Below are 18752 nucleotides of genomic sequence, written 5' to 3'. Positions count from 1 at the left end.
GAGTCACAAATGAAGGTTACTTCTCAGCACAGCAATCTCTATTTTGGTCAATGATCAAAAACACTAACCTCTAGGGGCTGGGGAGATAGCCCACTGGCTAAAGCCCTGCCTGGCAAGCACAAGGTCATGAGTTTGATCCCTGGTACCACAAAAAATAAAATAAAATTAAATTAAATTAAAAAAACACTAACCTCGAGGTGTTAAAGATGTCTGCTTCTCAACTTCTGCTTGCTGCCTCAGGTTAGCTGGGATATTATTATATATTCTCTTATAATGATTATACACAGCAACTGAAAGCACCTTCTTAGCAAATGACTGGCCAACCACATACTTGTCGAGGTAGTTATAAATCTGAAAAATGATTAGTTATGAGTAATTAACTATGAACTTTATCATAAATACAAACACTACAAAGTTACACAATGAGCACTTCTGCTCAGATTTTAGACTTGAGAAAAGGACTCATTAGAAGTGAAATGCTGCTGGACACAGGGAGGCACAACACAGTCCCAGCACTGGGGCCAACGAGGCAGGAGGATCAAGAGTTCAAGGCTAACTTGGGCTACACAGCAACACCCTCTCTCTAAATACACGAACACATCAATCAATCAATCAATCACAATTCATCGGCTATGTAGCTTAAAATACCACTGTTTAATGGCAAATAATGCCATCAATTCTAATTTTTTCACGAAAGTTAACACTAAATTTATGTGGAATACTTACCCCTGCCACCAAAGGCCTAAAAATAACATCATTAATGTAAATGATGAAAATCAATCCTTTCTATACTTCTCCCCACATAATATCCTTCACAAAGATTATAAAATTACCTCTTCCAGAATTAGGTATTATATAATCAAAAACCATTATCCTACCAGTATCCATGTATGTTAAAACTAACAAATATTTACATTTTTTCTATTAATCCCCCTCCAAGGTATGGGTAACTGAACCCAAGGTCTCAAGCATGCTGGGTAAGTACTCTACCATGGAGCTACATCTCCCGAACCTTTCATTTTATTTTGTTTCATTTCATTTCATCTCATTTCATTGTTAGAGATGAGTTCACTAAATTGGCCAAGCTGTAAGTCTTCTGTATCAAATGCAGTTGATACAGGAGCATACCATATACCTGGCTTTCCAATATTAATCTTAATTTAATTGATTAACCTAAAGGTCAACCTAAAAGTTTTATTCTTAGCTTGCTTGCTTTCTTTCTTTCTTTCTTTCTTTCTTTCTTTCTTTCTTTCTTTTTGGTATGGGGAATCAAACTCAGGACCTTGTGCTTGCCAGGCAGGTGCTATGCCACTGAGCTATAGTCCCAGCCTATTCTTAGCTTTATTCTATATTTGGTTACTGCCAACAGCTTTGGACAGGGTAAATTCATTTACCATTTTTTACTGAATAAAAATGAAGTTAGCTAGGCATGGTGATGCATGCCTATAATCCCACCTACCTGGGTGGCTGAGGCAGGAGGATGGCAAGTTTAAGGCCTTAGGAAACTTACTGAGACCTTGTCTCAAACTTATTTAGTTTTTCTTTTGTTTTTTTGAGACAGGGTCTTGCTCTGTAGTTCAGCAGGCCTTGAGCTCACTAAGGAGCCCAGGCTGGCCTTGAACTCGTGGCGATCCTCTTGCCTCAGTCTCCCAAGAGCTGGGATTACAGGCATGTACCATCACACCTGGCCTGTTTCAAATTTAAAAAATAGAAAGGACTAAAGATATAGTTCAGCATTTACTGGGCTCAATCTCCGGTACTACTGGGGGTTAAAAAAAAAAAAATTAATACCAACCAACACCTGAAAAGAGTTTATGTCTTTTCTAGAACTTTACACAGATGTCTTCGAGTGTACACAAGTTTTTACAGATATGAAACTTAATTGCTGTATGTTCTATTACATTATTTTTACATGACAAATTCTTTAGTTGTTGTACATTTTACTATAGTTTTTTAAAGTCTCATTCATTCCTAACAGGTTACACCTATGAATTATTAAATCTATCACAGCACACGTAGAGGTAGACAGAAAAACACTGGTATCTAAGCACAGTGTGAGAAAGATATGCTGAGGCATAAAGTGGGAAATAACTCAGTGTGCAGACCTCTGAGACACAGCCGGAACGAGGAGCACAGGCCAGGAGGCAAGCGCTTCTGGTTCGCAAAAAGTGCACACCACGCACCAAGGAGCGAGCGTGCACTCTGACATGTTTCACAGGACCACAGCCACACTGCCCGAGACTGACGGAAAGGCGGCACCGAAAGAGCCACAGTGATACACAGGGGAGCCCTGGCACGCTGCGTGTCAATAAAAACACTTGCTGATACTTTTAGGCTCAAAACTGTTTTACCATAAAATAGACTTATTTAAGGGTGATCATTGCAAACTGGTATTATTCAGGGGCCCAAACAAAAGTCAACAGCTGAACTACACAACGGTATTACTTCACATTAACCTGGTACTAATACCATTTTAATAATCACCCAACTACCCAGGCATGCCGGGAGACTCCTATAATATCTGCACTGAGAGAGGCTGAGGCAGGAAGATCACAAATTGTGAACAACCTAGTAAGATTCTGTCTCAAAATAAAAATGGGCTGGGGATAGAGCTAGATTTCATCCTCAGTACCATCACAACCACCACCATCCCCCCCAAAAAAATCCAACTATATTCCATTGATAATATAATAATCTTAATAAAGGACAAAGCAATGTATCACATATCATTAACATTTTGCAGGTACACAGTAGTTTATTAAGAACTTATAATATTTATTAGTAAAAGTATTAGATACTCGTGTTAGGGAAGCGAAGGACAGATTTCAAGTTAAACCTCTGTGAGACTGAACCGAGACCTGTACCTTCTTGGGAGGAGGAGGTGGTTTCTGCTGGAACGCCAACTTTACAGCTTCTGCTGCTGACTCAGGCTCTTTGACTATGCTTTTCTTTGAGTCGGCTTCAGATAGCACAACAAAAAAGTGATGGCATTTTTCACACTTGACAAAACGGGTAGATGCTGAAAAGGAAAACAGAGCTCAGCAGAAGATAATGAAAAAAGCAATTCCAATGATGTTTATAAACTCGAAGACTGATCGTAAGTGAAAAGTTCTGCATTAACTCAAAGGTTTGCAACTCATGCCACGAACCATGAAAACAGCCTGGTTTATACATTAAATATATTACAAAGACAGATGCACTCAGTAAACTAACATTCTGTTCATTTCTACTAGGCTTTCTTTCTGTCTGTCTTCCTTCCTTCCTTCTTTTTTTCTCTTTTCAGTAGGGTGGCCTCAAACTCACAGAGATGCTCCTGTCTCAGCCTCCCGAGCACTGGGATTCCAACACGCACCACCACACCCAGAGTTAGTTTTCTTTCATTCTGTGACATACTTCATTAAGACCAAAGATTGACTGAGATCCTTTCATCAACTGAAGACACATTTAAAAACACTTTGTAAATATTAAGAAATCTATTTTAGCTGGGTGTGGTGGTGCACGCCTGTAATCCCAGCACTCAGGAGGCTGAGGCAGGAGGATCACTGTGAATTCAAGACCAGCCTGGGCTACAAAGTGAGCTCAGGGCCAGCCTGAACTGCATAGCGAGACCTTGTCTCAAAGAGACCAAAAAAAAAAAAAATCTACTCTACAGGTATACTTGAATAAACCATGAAAAAAGTACAAGTAGATTAATTCACTTTCCAACATTTTACTACGAACTTTCAAACGTACATAAAAATTGAAAGAGATAAATCTATTTTAATCTCTAAAGCTATAAAAAGGCATATTCTTTAGGTTCTCTCACATATATGAGCATTTTTACCAAGTCAATATATAAAATTATTTCATATATTTCTTATTTTATCTTTACTTCATTAATTTCTATTTCTCTAGTCCAAATATCACTAAGTGGTACATGCCTCCAATCTCAAATACTCAGGAGGCTAAGGAAGGAGGACTTCAATTTCCAAGCCAGCCTGGGCTACATAGCTAGTCCCAGGAACCTGAACTACAAAGTGAAAACCTATTTCAAAAAAGAAAAAAACCCTGTGAATAAATTCTAGCAGTATACTTTAAACTAAGTGAGCTCACACGTGTTCTAATCATTGATCAACTATAAATGTTTGCCTGAAGAAAAATATCAGCCAAGTATGGTGGTGCATGTTTGTAATCCCGCGCTCAAGAGGCTGAGGCAGGAGGAATAAGAAATCCAAGCCAAGCTGGGATACATAGCTAGGTTAAGGCCAGCCTGCACTACACAGTGAGACTCTGTCTCAAAAAACCAAAAGAGAAAGATCAAGCCATTCCAAGAACCTGCAGCTAGCACAAGCTCAAGTATACAATCACCATATCCCATCAATGGGAAGACATGAATGCTTCTATTTTATAATGAGGCACCAGTTTACAACTGCAACCAATGGTAATCAGGGCAAGGATTAAAGGGCAGAGAAGCCTCTGATCCAGTTCAGGCTGTGTGACAGGAAAATCTGGCCTGAAAGCATACAAACAAAATATCTCTCTGAAGAAATTAGGTCAAAGGGAATGAGATTAAATACTAACCTACCATATCCTCTTTGTTTATTGTTGAAGGTTTGCTTAATACAATATATACAATTTTAAGTGAAATAGGTTCAATATGTATACCCAAGTTTGAGGAGTCAACAATATTTATCAAAATGGTATTTCAGAAAAATTTGTAAGCATTATAAGGCACAACGTTTTACTCCTAAAAATAAGAGGCAAAATTCTAATTTTGCTCAGTTATGAGGGAATACTGTTTCTTTTAAAGGCTCACTACAAGTATGGCACTATCCTTTTTACAATAATACTGCTCCCAATAAACATACTTGTATAATATGCCGAAGATAAGAAAGACTGCCTCACAGAAAACCTTTTCAGATTTTTCTCTGGTTTGTTTTGTGGTGCTAGGGATCAAATTCACAGTCTCACAAATGTCAAGCAAACATTCTACCACTGAGCTGCACACCTAGTCCTAGGAGATCTGTTTAAATCAAAGTTCCTCATGATTCTGGACACACTTCAATGTCAAAAATAAATTCTCCAAACCACTGAAAGTTTCAAAAATATTATATACATAAAAAGGCTCTATCTTAAACAAAAAGAGATTTCATGTTTGACAAGTTAGTTTTTCGAATAGACAATAAATAAATAAATGGATGGATGGATGGTAGGTAGTAAACAGTGTATTTCTCCTTAGCAAGAGCCAGGAATTGTGGCAAAATGCCTGTAATCCGAGTATGCTGGGAAGCTGAAACAGGAAGATCACAAGTTGGAGCCTAGCCTGGGCAACTTAGCAATAATTTGTCTTAAAATAAAACATTAAAAATAAAACTGGGAAGCGGGGGTAATGAGATGTAGCTCATTGGGAAGACCATGGGTCCAATCCCCAGTACTGTAAAAAAAAAAAAAAGCTAGAGTACCTATTCTAATTTTTGAAAAATCAGTACAACTATACTATAATCACTACAACTATACAAGTTTTATTAGAACTCAGACACACTCATTCACTGTCTGCAGCTGCTTTTACATTTTAACTGCAGAGTAGAACAGCTGTAACAAGAGACCATATAGTCCACAAAGCCAAAAATATTAACTGTTCGGCATTTTACAATGAAAGTCTGCTGATGACTGCTATACAACACTCAAAAGAACTGCCCAATAGTGAAAACATTTGCAAATCATGTACCTAGATATTCAGAAAATACAAAGAATTCAACTTAAGCATAAAGAGAATCCAACTTAAAAATGGACAAAAGCTGAATGTGACGGTGTGTGTCCATAATCCCAGCACTGAGGAAGCTGACATAGAAAACTGAGTTGAAGGGCAGCCTAGCATACAAAGCAAGTTCAAGGCCAGCGTGGGCTACCTCATCTGACCCTGTTGAATGAATGAATGATGAAGGGAAAAAAGATTTAAATAGTCATTTCTCCAAAAAAGATATACACAAATGGGTAATAAGCACACCAAAAAGATGTTAAACATCGTCACAAGGGAAATGAAAATTAAAACCATTGCCAGGTGTGGTGGCGCACGCCTGTAATCCCAGCACTAGGGAGGCTGAGACAGGAGATCGTTGAGTTCGAGACCAGCCTGGGCTACAAAGTGAGCTCAAGGCCAGCCTGAACTGCATACCGAGACCCTGTCTCAAAGAGACAAAAAAAAAAAAAAAAGAAAAGAAAAGAAAAGAAAAGAAAAGAAAATTAAACCTACAATGAGGTATTATTTCACAATCACTGAGTATAAAATAAGTGGTAAAGAGGATACAGAGAAACTGAAATCCTGATACATTGCTAGCTGGATTGTAAAATGCCACTAACTGCTCTAGAAAACAGTCTGGCAGTTCTGTAAAACCTAGAGATTTTAAGACTCAGAATTTTCATTTCTCAGAGAAGCAAAAACCTATGTATATACACACATACACACACACACACACACACACAATGTTCACAGTAGCATTATCAAAACAGCCAACCAGTAGAACATGTTAAACAAAATGAACTAGACTCAGAAAGAAAAATATCCTATATTCTCCCAAATATGTAGAATGTAAAACCGATGAAATGAAAGCAGAAGGGAAGCTGGGAGTGGTAGAACACACTTGTAATTCTAGCATTATGGGGGGCTGATGCAGGAGCATTGCAAGATTGGGCAACTTAGTAAGACCCTGTCTCAAAATGTAAACAATTAAAAAGGACTGAAGTGGTGCTTGCCTGGGATCCTAGCACTCAGGAGGCTGAAGCACGCATGTGGCACGTTCGAGGTCAGCTTGGACTCCTCAGTAAGACAATATCAACAAACCAAAGACAAAAAGATTCTGTTGAGTAGGATTGAGTTTTGGAAACTCACAAACCATTTACTAAGACTTATTTTCATCCCCTTGGACACTATCACCTTGAGATGAGATGGCGTGAGGAACTGGCCACACAGTGCTTTGGCCTGAAAACTGAAGTACCATCGCAAGGACCAGAGTTGAGAGTGGGACTTCTGAAGCAGGACAGCCAGATGAAGAGGACCCTGGGCAGGAACTGTGACCATCTGTCAAGAGACTGGCGCTGCCAGCACATAGAGCCCCTGCTCCCCTGGCCTACTCTTTTTTCTTTTTTTGTCTTTTTAAGACAGGGTCTCACTATGCAGTTCAGGCTGCCCTTGAGCTCACTTTGTAGCCCAGGCTGGTTTCGAACTCGCAACGATTCTCCTGCCTCAGCCTCCTGAGTGCTGAGATTACAGGTGTGTGCCACGATGCCCACGCCCAGCTTCGACTCCTTCCCACTCTTGCTAAAGGCCCTCTTTCTAACGGGAATCGCTGGGTGCCTCTGCAACAGGGAACAGGGGCTGCAATCAGGCAGCAGGAAGATCTTTCCAGCTTTGGATCATTGTACAGTATGTAGATAACATCTAATTTTAAAATAAAATGCAATTTTTTTAAAAGAGCAGAATATATTTATTGAGGGAAAGAAAGTTTCTGTCCAAGAGAGAGACAGAAGGGGGCCCGAGTTGGTTACCCCATATAAAATGCAATTTTTAAAACTGAAAAAAAAAGTAAAAAGAATTGAGGATATAGCTCAGTGTGAAAACCCTGGATTCAATACTCAGCCTCCTCCCCACACACAAACACAAACTCCCCCAAATAAAAACCAAACAGAAGGAAGACTATTATTAGACAAGAGGAAGGAATAAAGGAGAAGAGGAAGGAGGAGAGGAGGGGTTGTAAGAAAGGGTAAGGTGGGGGTGGAGATAATCAAAATACATGATACACACTGAAACCCAACATTCTGTAACATTTATAAGCACTACTAAGAAAAACAAAGAAGAAAAAATGTCACCTATTATACAATTTTATTATATGAAATATCCAAAATAGGTAAATCCACAGAGACAGAAGCTAGATTAATAGCTGTCAAGGCTAAGTGGGAAAAAGGTAAAGTAACTGCTAAGAGCTATGAGGTTTCTTTTTGGGGTGATAAAAATGTTCCACAAAAAAAAAAAAAAAAAAAAAAAAAGAAAGAAAGAAAGAAAATGTTCTACAGAGAGATGAAACCAGCCAGACAAGGTGGTGCAGGATCAAGAGTTCATGGGAAGCCTGGACTACACAGCAAGACTCTGTCTTAAAAAAAACCAAAAACACAAACAAAAAACACTAGAACAATTACTGAGTGTAATTTTAAACAAAATAACTTGAGATGTTAAAAAGGCAACACAAACCCTCCCTCTAGCAACAGGATAGCCCCAGTTTTAATATGTACACACAGAATGTTATCAGCATTCAAAGGGATACATTCTGAAAAGACTTTCATTGTGGGTCAGCAAAACCAAGAGAGGGCTCAGGGCACTGCTGCAGCCTGCAAGTAAAGCTGCAGAGGACAATGTCATGTTCATCTGTGTACTTTCTGAGCCTGGCAATGTGCTACTCAAGAAACAATTTACTTACTATGTGTAAGTGCGTACTTTTTCTTTATTTTATTTTTTTGGAGACTAAGTCTTGCTATGTGGCCCAGGCTGGCCTCAAACTCTCAGCAAGCCTCCTGCCTCCTGCCTCAGGCCCAGGCTCCCAAGGGCAGTGATTACAGGTGTGTGCCACCATGCCTGGCAAAGTGTGTACCTTTATTTTACTCATCTCTTCCACGTTTTGTACTCTCATATCACTACCTCCAGTTAGAACTCCCAAAGGCAACAAGCCTCGGCCTCAGATTACAACAAAGCAGTGTTTCTGCACTTGGTCTAACTGCTAAGGATAGATGCTGTCCCTCATAGCTATACAACCTTAATCTCTAGGGAAGAGCCCTCAGAAGCTCTACCTATGTAACGATCACCCCCACACAGTGATTAATACAATTTAGTATTTTTGAAAATAGTACTGGGGATCAAACCAAAGGGTACTCTACCACTGAGCTATGATTTCCAGTTCTTTTCACTTTTTTCTTTTGAGACAAAGTCTCTCTTAAATTGCCCAGGCTGGCCTGTAACATGTGATCCTCCTGCCTCAAGTATCTGGGATTACAGGCATGCGCCAACCATGCCCAACATCCTGGCAAGTTTTGAAAACAGTGCATAAAAAGTCTGACCCCCAGAGGAGCTAGTTTATCCCTAAAGAATCTCTAGTTGGTAGAAATGCATGGGTTAGAAACCTGGAAAAGGAAATCTTCACTGCTATGTGACTGTGGATGAATTACTTAACTTTGCTAAGTCTCAGCTTCTTATAAAAATGAGAAATTCCCAATCCTGACAAAAATAAGGTTGTAAGAGTAAAATTATGTATGTTGGCATTTATTTATTAAACTTAGTTTCTTCCCTGTTCTACTTTAAGAAACTTTTCTTTAAGTCTGGAAAGGTTGAACTCTTTCTCTGAATCAAAATATATATGACACTTATACATTAAGAAATTCTCAGAGCCAGGTGTGGGGATGCATACCTGTAACCTTAATATTCCAATGACTGGTCCTTCTAGTCATAGAGCATACTCAGTAAGTATTTGAAGAATGTGATAAATATAGAGTAAGTCTTAGTTCACTACAACCCAATGATTATACATATTAAAACTCTCAAAATGCAAATTTGAAATAAGTGCACTAAAGCAAAATAAAGAGGTAAATATTTTTAATTTATCTCTTATACAGCAGTGCGAAGTATTACCAGTCCTGAGGATTTTCAGTATCTGCTGAATAGAGAATCCCTTAAGCTTCGGAAGAAAATTACTCTGATTTATGTCACTACTATGTTTCTATACATTTAATGACTTACAGATTAGATGGGGGAAAAGAGGAACATCACAAGAAGTAAAACTTACACACAAAGGTCTCTACATGTGTGCACAAGTCGCCACATTTAGGACAGCGTAGCTGGTTTCCACCTTTCCCAGAACTCCCGGAGCCTGATTTTTTACTGCTTCCCTCACTCACTGATTTCTAGTATTTGTGGAGGAGGAAAAAAAAGAGGGTTAATTATTAGTTGCAGGTGACCACTTAATGTGGTGCTTAACTGTAAACAACAGAATTTGTAGTTAATCTTATACTTTTCACAATTTCCAGAATGGAATTATTAATGTAGTTTATATCCTAACATTACTAGTGTCAAAAGATCTATTTACACAAAAATCAAATCAATCCTAATAAACACACGTATTTACCTGTAGTCCTCTTTTATGTTGTCTGTACTGACAATATAACAAGTTTCTTTTAATGACTCAATAAATATTAGGGAAAAAAGTTACTACAGTTAAAAAACTACCTTTCAATGGAATTGAATCAGGAGTTATGATCATGGCAGGTAGTGACTTCATATTCTGACAAATAACTTTTAATCTTTAAAATGGAAAAAAACCAAAAGTCGCCTGGTGTGGTGGTACATGCCTGTAATCCCAGCACTCAGGAGACTAAGCCAGGAGGATCGTTGTGAGTTTGAGGCCAGTCTGAACTATAGTGAGCTCCTATCTCAAAAAACAAAACAAACAAGTAAGATGGGAATAATTTTACCTACTTCTGAGTTGCTATTAAGTACGAATACGACAGCGCCTAGTACATAATATGAACTCAAGTGCTAGTCAAATTCACATAATGAGAAAAATCTGGTAATTCACTGACCTAATACAATCACAAATCATCTACTTGCTAGCTACAGAGTAGCCCAACCTGAAGTATATCAGATATCCAAGACTTTTAGATAAAGGATGAAGTGAGGTTTATACTATCATGGGTTGTAAGAATTATATGAAAGCAAGAAATTATAGTGATTCCTTATTCAATTGTGTCTACACAGATTAATGATACTGACCACTACTTTCGGTGATAAATAAATGGGCGGGGGCAGGTTTTGAGACAAAGTCTCACTATGTAGTCCAGGCTGGTCTTGAACTCTCTATGTACCCCAGGCTGGCCTCGAACTCTGCAATTCTCCTGCCTCAGCCTGAGTGCTGGAATTACAGGTGTGCATCACCATGCCCAGTCAAAATTTTTAAGTACTGCTTTCTAAACGCAATGCTTATGAAATCATTTTATTGCTCAAACTGAAACAACATAATATTCGTCAGATTATCTTATACATCTCACATTTCCTACAGAAAAGATATCCGTCAACACAACATACAATACAATTTTATGTAATTGTTTCAAGGAGAGAACTCATCAGGGTTGGGGATGTAGCTCAGTGGTAGAGTGTTTGCCTCAAATGTACAAGATCCTGGACTAAATCCTTAGCACTGCAAAAAGACCAAAAAAGAGAAAAAAAGAGGATATTAAAGCATGAGTATAGGTGCCAACAAAGATAAAATAATTACCTTATTTCCATCTCCAGAGCCATCTTTATTTGTCCCATCTTTTGAGGCAAAGTATGCTGGTGTTTCTGAAAACGTCCTAAGAGGGGCTCTGCGCAGAATCTGAGTTTCAAAGGTCCCAAACCTTCCTAAAACTGGTACATGAATGCGACCAGAAGAAATACCTGAAAATAAAAAGAAATGTATTAGTCTACACATCAAATATTGACATGATTCAATAAAAGCCCTTGAGCCAGACATGGTGGCACATGTGTGTAATCCCAGCATTTGGGACACTGAGGCAGGAGGATCATTGTGAGTTTGAGACCAGCCTGAGCTACAAAGTGAGCTCACGGCCAATCTGAACTGTATAACAAGACTCTGTCTTAAAAAGACAAAAAAAAAGCCAGGCGTGGTGGCACACGCGTGTAATCCCAGCACCTGGGAGGCTGTGGCAGGAGGACTGTTGCAAGTTCAAGACCAATCTGGGCTACAAAGTGAGCTCAAGGCCAGCCTGAACTGCATAGCGAGACCCTGTCTCAAAAAAAAAAAAAAAAAAAAAAACCCTTGAAACAAACAAAAGTCCCTTGAGCATAAAAACTGAAAACAGCTGTCATTTTCACAGCAGTAGGACACACCAATAAACAATGATACCATCAGAGGCTAAGTCCTCTCAAAAGCTAGTGAGGCCAGGGCCTCTGAAAGATTCCAGGTATATAAATACTTCCTGTGTCTATTCTTTCGAAGAGAGGCAAGACTACTCAGGTCTTAGCAATGTGTGGCTCTTTGAAAATGTGAGAAGAGTTCCACACCTGTTGAGGCCATTTGTGGTGGAGGTTTTCTCCTTTCTTTTTTTTTTTTTTTGTTTTTTTTTCCAGTACCGGGAATCGAACTCACAACCTTGCGCTTGCCAGGCAGGCACTGTGCCGCTGAGCTAAATCCCCAGCTCCCCTCCTTTTTTTTTTGAGAAGGGTCTCACTATGTAGCCCAGGCTGGCCTCGAACCCACAGCGATCCTCCTATAGATGTTCACCACCACACCCAGCAGGTTTTGTTTGTTTACGTAATCCCGGCTGGCTCTGAACCTCAATATATACCGCAAGCTGACCTCAAACTTTCATGTGTCCTGCCTCCTCCAGAGTGCTGGGATTACAGATGTGCACCACCATGTCTGATTATTGCTCTTGGATTTCTACCAATGAGAATACACCTGACAACTCCTTCAGTTACAGGAGTAGTACCTGTAACAAAGGAAACAAATTTCAACTGTTCCCTTACGAGGTATTTAGTAGTCAAAACTCATACAGGCAAGTGGAATGCCGCTTGGAGGGGGTGGAAGGAGTGAAGTGTCCTTGTACTGCCAATAACAGACACACAAGTTCAGCTTTACATGTGAAAGAATCATAGACATGAGCCGGCTGTGGCGGCGCATGCCTGTAATCCCAGCATTCAGGAGGCTGAGGCAGGAGGATTGCAAATTCGGGCCTAGCCTGGGCAACTGAGGCTCTGTCTTAAAACCAAAAATGAGCCTGCAGTGGTGAGACAAACCTGTAATTCCAGCATTTTGAGAGATAGAGGCAGGAGGACTATAAGTTTGAGCCCAGCTTGGGAAACTTAGTGAGACCCTATATCAAAATTTTTAAAAATAATTTAAAAACGGCTGAGGAGGTAACTCTATGTGAAGACCCCAGGTTCAATCTCCAGCACCACAAAATAAGAAAATGAAAGGGCTTGGGTATAGCTTAGTAGCCCATGGATTCAATATTGGGTACAGGATAGAACAGAGAAAATATATATATAAAGCACTGAAGCAAACTAATCTTAGATTTTAAACATTTGTGTATGTGTCATGAACCCCTCAGGCAATCTCAGGAAGTTTTTGGAAGGCTCTCAGAATGGCTTTTTAATGTACAGAATAAAATACATAACAAGGGAAATCAATTATGCTAAAGTAGTTATCAAAATATTTTCAGGGCTAGGGATGTGGCTCAGTTGTAAGAGTGTCTAGAATGTGCAAGGCCTGGGGCTCAGTCCCTAGCACTGCAAGAAAAAAATGCTTCTTTATTAACAAAATGAAATCTAACAGCAGCTCTGTTAATAACTACCATGGTTTCAAAGTAGTGAAAAGTACAAACATTATTTTGAGATATTAGAAACTGTAATTTGATATTAAATTATCTGTGATTTTACCTGATAACAAATTCAGGCTACTGGGATTTGTTGCCTGCATTCATAACTGAAGGAAATGCTTTATTTCACTTCAAAATTAGTGAAAATACAGTTCAGAGAATATCTGAATTCTATCCATGTGCTCCTTAGGGTCCTGTGAACCTCAGGTGAAGAACCCCTGAATGCCATAAAACAAATTATTCCTGTATATTTTGCAAGACTGCCTGGCAGCAATGATAAAAGCCAGTTAAAAGTTAAACTATTTATAAAACATCTGCCACATAGAACATCTCTGAACATCGCTGCTTTTAAAAATAAATACTGGAATACTGTACATCCAGAGATCCCAGCACTCTGGCAGGCTTAGGCTGATGAACTGCCCTGGGAACTTATCAACTTAGTGAGATCCGTTACAAAATAAAAAATAAAAAAAGGGTTTGGGATATAGCACATCACAAAGGTCTTGGGTTCAATCCCCAGTACAAAAAAGGAGGAAGGAAGCTGAGGAGGGGGAGGCAGAGAAGAAGAGGAGAGGAGGAAAAGTAGCAACCAGGATGGTAAATGCTGTGCCCAGCGGCAAAAACCTGTTATCCCAGCTACTGGGAAGCTGAGGCAGGAGGACTGCAAGTTCAAGGTGGACTAGGTAGTAAGACTCTGACTCAAAATAAAGTAGTATGAGCTGGAAATGTACAGTTTGGTGTAGAGCACTTAGCATGCTTAAAGCCCAGGTTCAATCCCCAGCACTGCACAAAAAAAAGAAAAAAAAAAGAAGAAGGAAGAAGAAATGTTTTGCAATGCCAGGAATAAACATGTTTCATCACTTATTCACTTTGTCTTATTTTATTTATATTATATTGACAAGAGAAGAAAGAAAATTAAAATCTAAATATTTTTAAGGTAGACATAGTATAATTTTCATGCAACAATCATGCATGAAATCATGAAATCATACAGAGGCTAACATGTCCAAGCTCTTCAAATACCCTTTGAAGAGTAAACGAGTAAAGGTGGACTTTTGCAAGTCCATACTTCTTATAGCCAGATTCAGACCAAGCGCTGTCACAGAACCTTTATAATACAATCAGGCACTTCATAACGTATAGCTTTAGAGTGCAAGGTGACCTCATATATGCAAAGTACATTTTAAAAATATATATGTAAGTTTGGTTAGTTTTTTTTTTTTTTTTTTGGTAGTGCTGGGGATTGAACTCAGGGCCTAATGCATGCTAGGTAAGCACTCTACCACTGACCTACACCCCCAGCCCCAAATCAATGAGCAATAACACAACTGTAATGGGGGATCTTAATACCTCACTGTCACAAATAGATCCAATTTTCTTTTTTGGGGCGGGTACTGGGAATCGAACTCACAACCTTACGCTTGCAGGCAGGCTCTGTGCCACTGAGCTACATCCCCAGCCCCTGTAAGTTTGGATAGGAAAAAATTTTAAACTTCTACTTTACTATAAATTTCATATTCAAAGAAAATAGTGCCAAAAACACATTAAATTTGATACATATTATTGTCTATCAGAAAAAGAAAATAGATCTAATGTCCAATAAGAAGATCTACTAAATAAGTTTCAAACTATCATTTAAATTTTTAAAGTCTAGCATCATGAGCTGGAGATGTAGCCCAGCAGAACAGCACGTGCCTAATATTCGGGAGGCACTGGGTTCAATTCCTAATACTGCAAGAAAAAAAGTCAGTCTAGCTAGGTAAAATAAGTCCATGGAAATTATTTAAGATGTTCAGAAATCAATTTTTCTAATTTTAAATTGCTTTTTTTTTTTTTTTTTTGTCTTTTTGAGACAGGGTCTCGCTATGCAGTTCAGGTTGGCCTTAGGCTCACTTTGTAGCCCAGGCTGGTGTCAAACTCACAACAATCCACCTGTCTCAGCCTCCCAAGTGCTGGGATTACAGGCGTGCGCCACCACACCCGGCTCTAATTTTAAATTCTTAATTAGTTATACTGAGAAGTTCCCCAGTATCTAGTTAGAAAATTACAGGTATTTTGATGAGGAATTCTTAATTCTAATGTTTATAAGAACAGCGAACTAGTAGCCAGGCATGGTGGAGCATGCCTGTAATCCCAGCACTCAAGAGGCTGGGGTAGGAGGATCGTTGCAAATTAAAGACCAGCCTATGCTACAAAGTGAGCTGAAGACCAGTCTGAACTGCATGAGACCCTGTCCCAAAGAAGACACACACACACAAAAAAAAAAACCAAAAAAAAAAAAGTAATTGTTTGGGGCTGGGGACATAGCTCAGTGGCACAAGTTCCCGCCTGGCAAGCATATGGTCCTGAGTTCAATCCCTGGTACCAAAAAAAAAAAAAAAAAAAATATTAAACTAATTTAGGCATGAGGGTACATGTTTGTAATCCAGAAGTTCAAGAGGCTGAAGCAGGAGGATTTTAAATTCAAACCCAGCCTGGGTAACTTGCTGAGACCCCGTCTCAAAAATTTTTGTGTTTATGTTTTGAGACAGTGTTTTTGCTCTGTAATTCAGGCTGGCCTTGAACTCACTTATGCAGCCCAGGCTAGCTTTGAACTCATAAGAATTCTCCTGTCTGGCGTTTGTAGTTCTGGGATTACAAGCATGTGCTACCATGCCCCAGGTTTTTTTTTAAACAGGGTTTTGCTATGTAGGCTAGCCTCCAACTTGCCTGGATCCTCCTGCCTCAGCCTCCAGAATGCTGAGATTACAGATGTGTGCCACCATGCCCAGCTCAAAATTAAAAAGGTTTCAAAGGGCTGAGGGATGTAGCTTAGTACAAAAGTCCAGAGTTCAATCCCCAGTAACACTAAAGAAATACATACTATGTGATATGTGTTACAGTCTCAGATTTGACGCTTAATTTACTTCTTTAAGATACAAACAATGGTTCTGGTTTTTTCCTTTGGTTTTTTTGGTACCAGGAATTGAACTCTGGACCTCATGCCTGCTAAGCAGGCAGGCGCTATGCCAAAGAACTATATTCCCAGCCTAGTTCTGTATTTCTGACAATTGCTAGTAAACTTTATAATAGGTACACAAGTAAATAATAAACCATTAATTTGTGCTGGTTTACCTAATTATATATGTATCCATGTGACAGATATATTTATATTTTGAAAGAAAACAGTGGTTGCTTTGAAATTAATAACCACTTATTTTCTGATTCATAGTTTTCAGAGACTTTTAACTAGAACAGATCAAAAAATTTCTCAAAGGCTTTCCTGCCCAAAAAGAACATCCAAATACTTTACCCACTCTTAGAAATGCTATTAATTTTTGTCTACTACACCACATATAAATATGACAATGCGGACTTATTCACTACCTCCAGTACCAAATGGCCTGGCACACAGTAGGTGCTCAACAAATGTATGCCAAATAAACTGGTTAAAAACTATCCGTCACTTTCAAGCATTTAGAAATCAAATTTCCAGGGGCTGGGGATTTAGCTCAGCGGCAAAGCGCCTGCCTGGCAAGCGCAAGGTCGTGAGTTCGGTTCCTGGTACCGGAGAAAAACCAAAAAAAAAAAAAAAAAAAAAAAAAAAAAAAAAAAAAAAAAAAAAAAAAAAAAAAAAAAAAAAAAGAAATCAAATTTCCAGAACTGAAACATCTTTCTTAGAACCTGGACCGTACTAGGTTTAACAATATTTTGGCCACTTTACAAAATGTTCTGCCCGCATTACCCCATGTCATTTGTGTATGGCAAATAAACTGGCAGGATATATTTAGTAAATGATAAAGATTTTATAACCAAAAAATGAGGAAAGTCATCCAAGGGTCATAAACTGATAAACCAAAACAAATTTGTCTGGAAGTTAGTGATTATAAAAGGATCTAGCCGGGTGTGGTGGCACATGCCAGTAATCGCAGCACTTCATAGGCTGAGGCAGGAGGATCCCCAGAGTTTGGGGCCAACTGCACAGCGGGACCTTTTCAATAAATAAATAAGTAAATAAATAAATAAATAAATAAATCTAGACTCATAGACTTGATATTCATAGATTTGGGAACAGAAAAATGTTTTTTCCCCCCGCAATCTCTTGGGTAGGGGACTGCCATTCTTTCACAGCTCTAGATAAACAAACAGGGCAGGTAAACAAGAGCCACTCTTGGGAAACTGTCAAGGATGACAAGCTGGGGAGGCCGGCCGGCCACTGCGGACACGCCTAAGGATTTCAAAATCAAGTCCAGCCACAGTTTCCCCAGTCTCCTCGGCCGATTCCCCGAGGGCTGCCCGTCGCCGGGAAGAACTTCGAGCTCTGTTTATGCCCCGGTGTTGACGACCGCACAATGACAGCGACACCGCGAGTGTCGCGCGGCCTGCGTCCCGCACCTTCCGCTGGGTGCCCCGAGGTAGTCCCGCAAGTGACAGCGCCGCGGCCCGGCCCGTGCCAGGGCCCCCGACTTCCCCGAAGGGAATCAGCCCGGGCTGAGAGTCCCCGGGGACATTTTGCGACTTTTTAGAGTTTCTGCGAAGTGGCCGCATTCCGGCCCCAAGCTCGGGAAGGCTGAGAGCGCGCGGGCAGGCAAGAGCACAGAGGGATCCCCGCCAATTCGGGGGTCCGCCGCCACGGCGGGGAGGAGAGCCCCGGCCCACCCGGCAGGCGCAGGCGGCGGGCGGGACGGGCCTCGCGCCCTCCCCGTCACCCCAGTCGGCCGGCCGGCTCCCCGCGGGCCGGGGCTGCGGCGCGGGCCGCTCCGTTACCTCTCTGCGCCGCGGAGAACGAGGTGCTGATGAGCCGGGCGGCCGCCGCGCCGCAGGTACAAGCGCCGCAGCTGGACATCTCGGCCGGGCCTAGGCCGGGGCTCGGCCCCTCGCCGACCTCAATCAGGGTCTAGGCGGACCCACCCCCACCGGCTGGTCGCGCTACTGTCGGTCCTAACCCTCCCGCCGGCCGGGGGCCGGCTCCAGCGCACCCGTCAGGTAGCCAGGCCAGGCCGCTCTGCGCTCCCACCGCCTTCCACTCACTGGGAACCCCAGCCAGGAATCCTCCCTTCCCCTCCTCCTTCCCCCCATCCCCCGCCTACCGGGCCCCGCGAGCGTGCGCGCGCCTGCGCCCTGGGCCCAGGTAGGGGGGCGTGGACACGCGCGTGCGTGCGTACGTGCGTGCGTGAGGCCTCAACATGAGAGGAGGAAAGGGGGCGGTGACCTGGGCGCCAATGAGCGCGCTACGGCAAGCGGCTAGCCCCAAACGTGCCGACACGCAAATTTTCCGGAAGTCCCATGATCTGGGAGTTGAAAAGTTTTAGACACCGAAAGGTGCATGCTGGGAGTAATCTGAACTCTTTGTAGTTAAGCTCTTATCCAACTTAGTT

At 40.9% G+C, this 18752-nt stretch overlaps 1 protein-coding gene across 2 annotated transcripts in view; it reads right to left on the bottom strand.

Annotated features, from left to right (window-relative positions):
* The window catches only part of Clpx (caseinolytic mitochondrial matrix peptidase chaperone subunit), a 33709-nt gene extending 15252 nt beyond the window's left edge, over positions 1-18457 (bottom strand). For both annotated transcript variants that reach the window (XM_005393725.2, XM_005393726.2), the window contains exons 1-5: positions 18142-18457; positions 11292-11452; positions 9807-9924; positions 2865-3019; positions 192-351 (exon numbers count right to left, since the gene is read on the bottom strand). In XM_005393725.2, the coding sequence (XP_005393782.1) occupies positions 192-351; positions 2865-3019; positions 9807-9924; positions 11292-11452; positions 18142-18220 (673 nt within the window). In that variant the 5' untranslated portion in view covers positions 18221-18457. The remainder of the gene's footprint in view (positions 1-191; positions 352-2864; positions 3020-9806; positions 9925-11291; positions 11453-18141) is intronic.
* Positions 18458-18752: the final 295 nt, after the last annotated feature.

This window comes from Chinchilla lanigera, unplaced genomic scaffold (genome assembly GCF_000276665.1).
Source record: "Chinchilla lanigera isolate Chin_1 unplaced genomic scaffold, ChiLan1.0 scaffold00049, whole genome shotgun sequence".
Taxonomy (NCBI): domain Eukaryota; kingdom Metazoa; phylum Chordata; class Mammalia; order Rodentia; family Chinchillidae; genus Chinchilla; species Chinchilla lanigera.
This window is presented reverse-complemented; position numbering and strand designations above follow the sequence as displayed.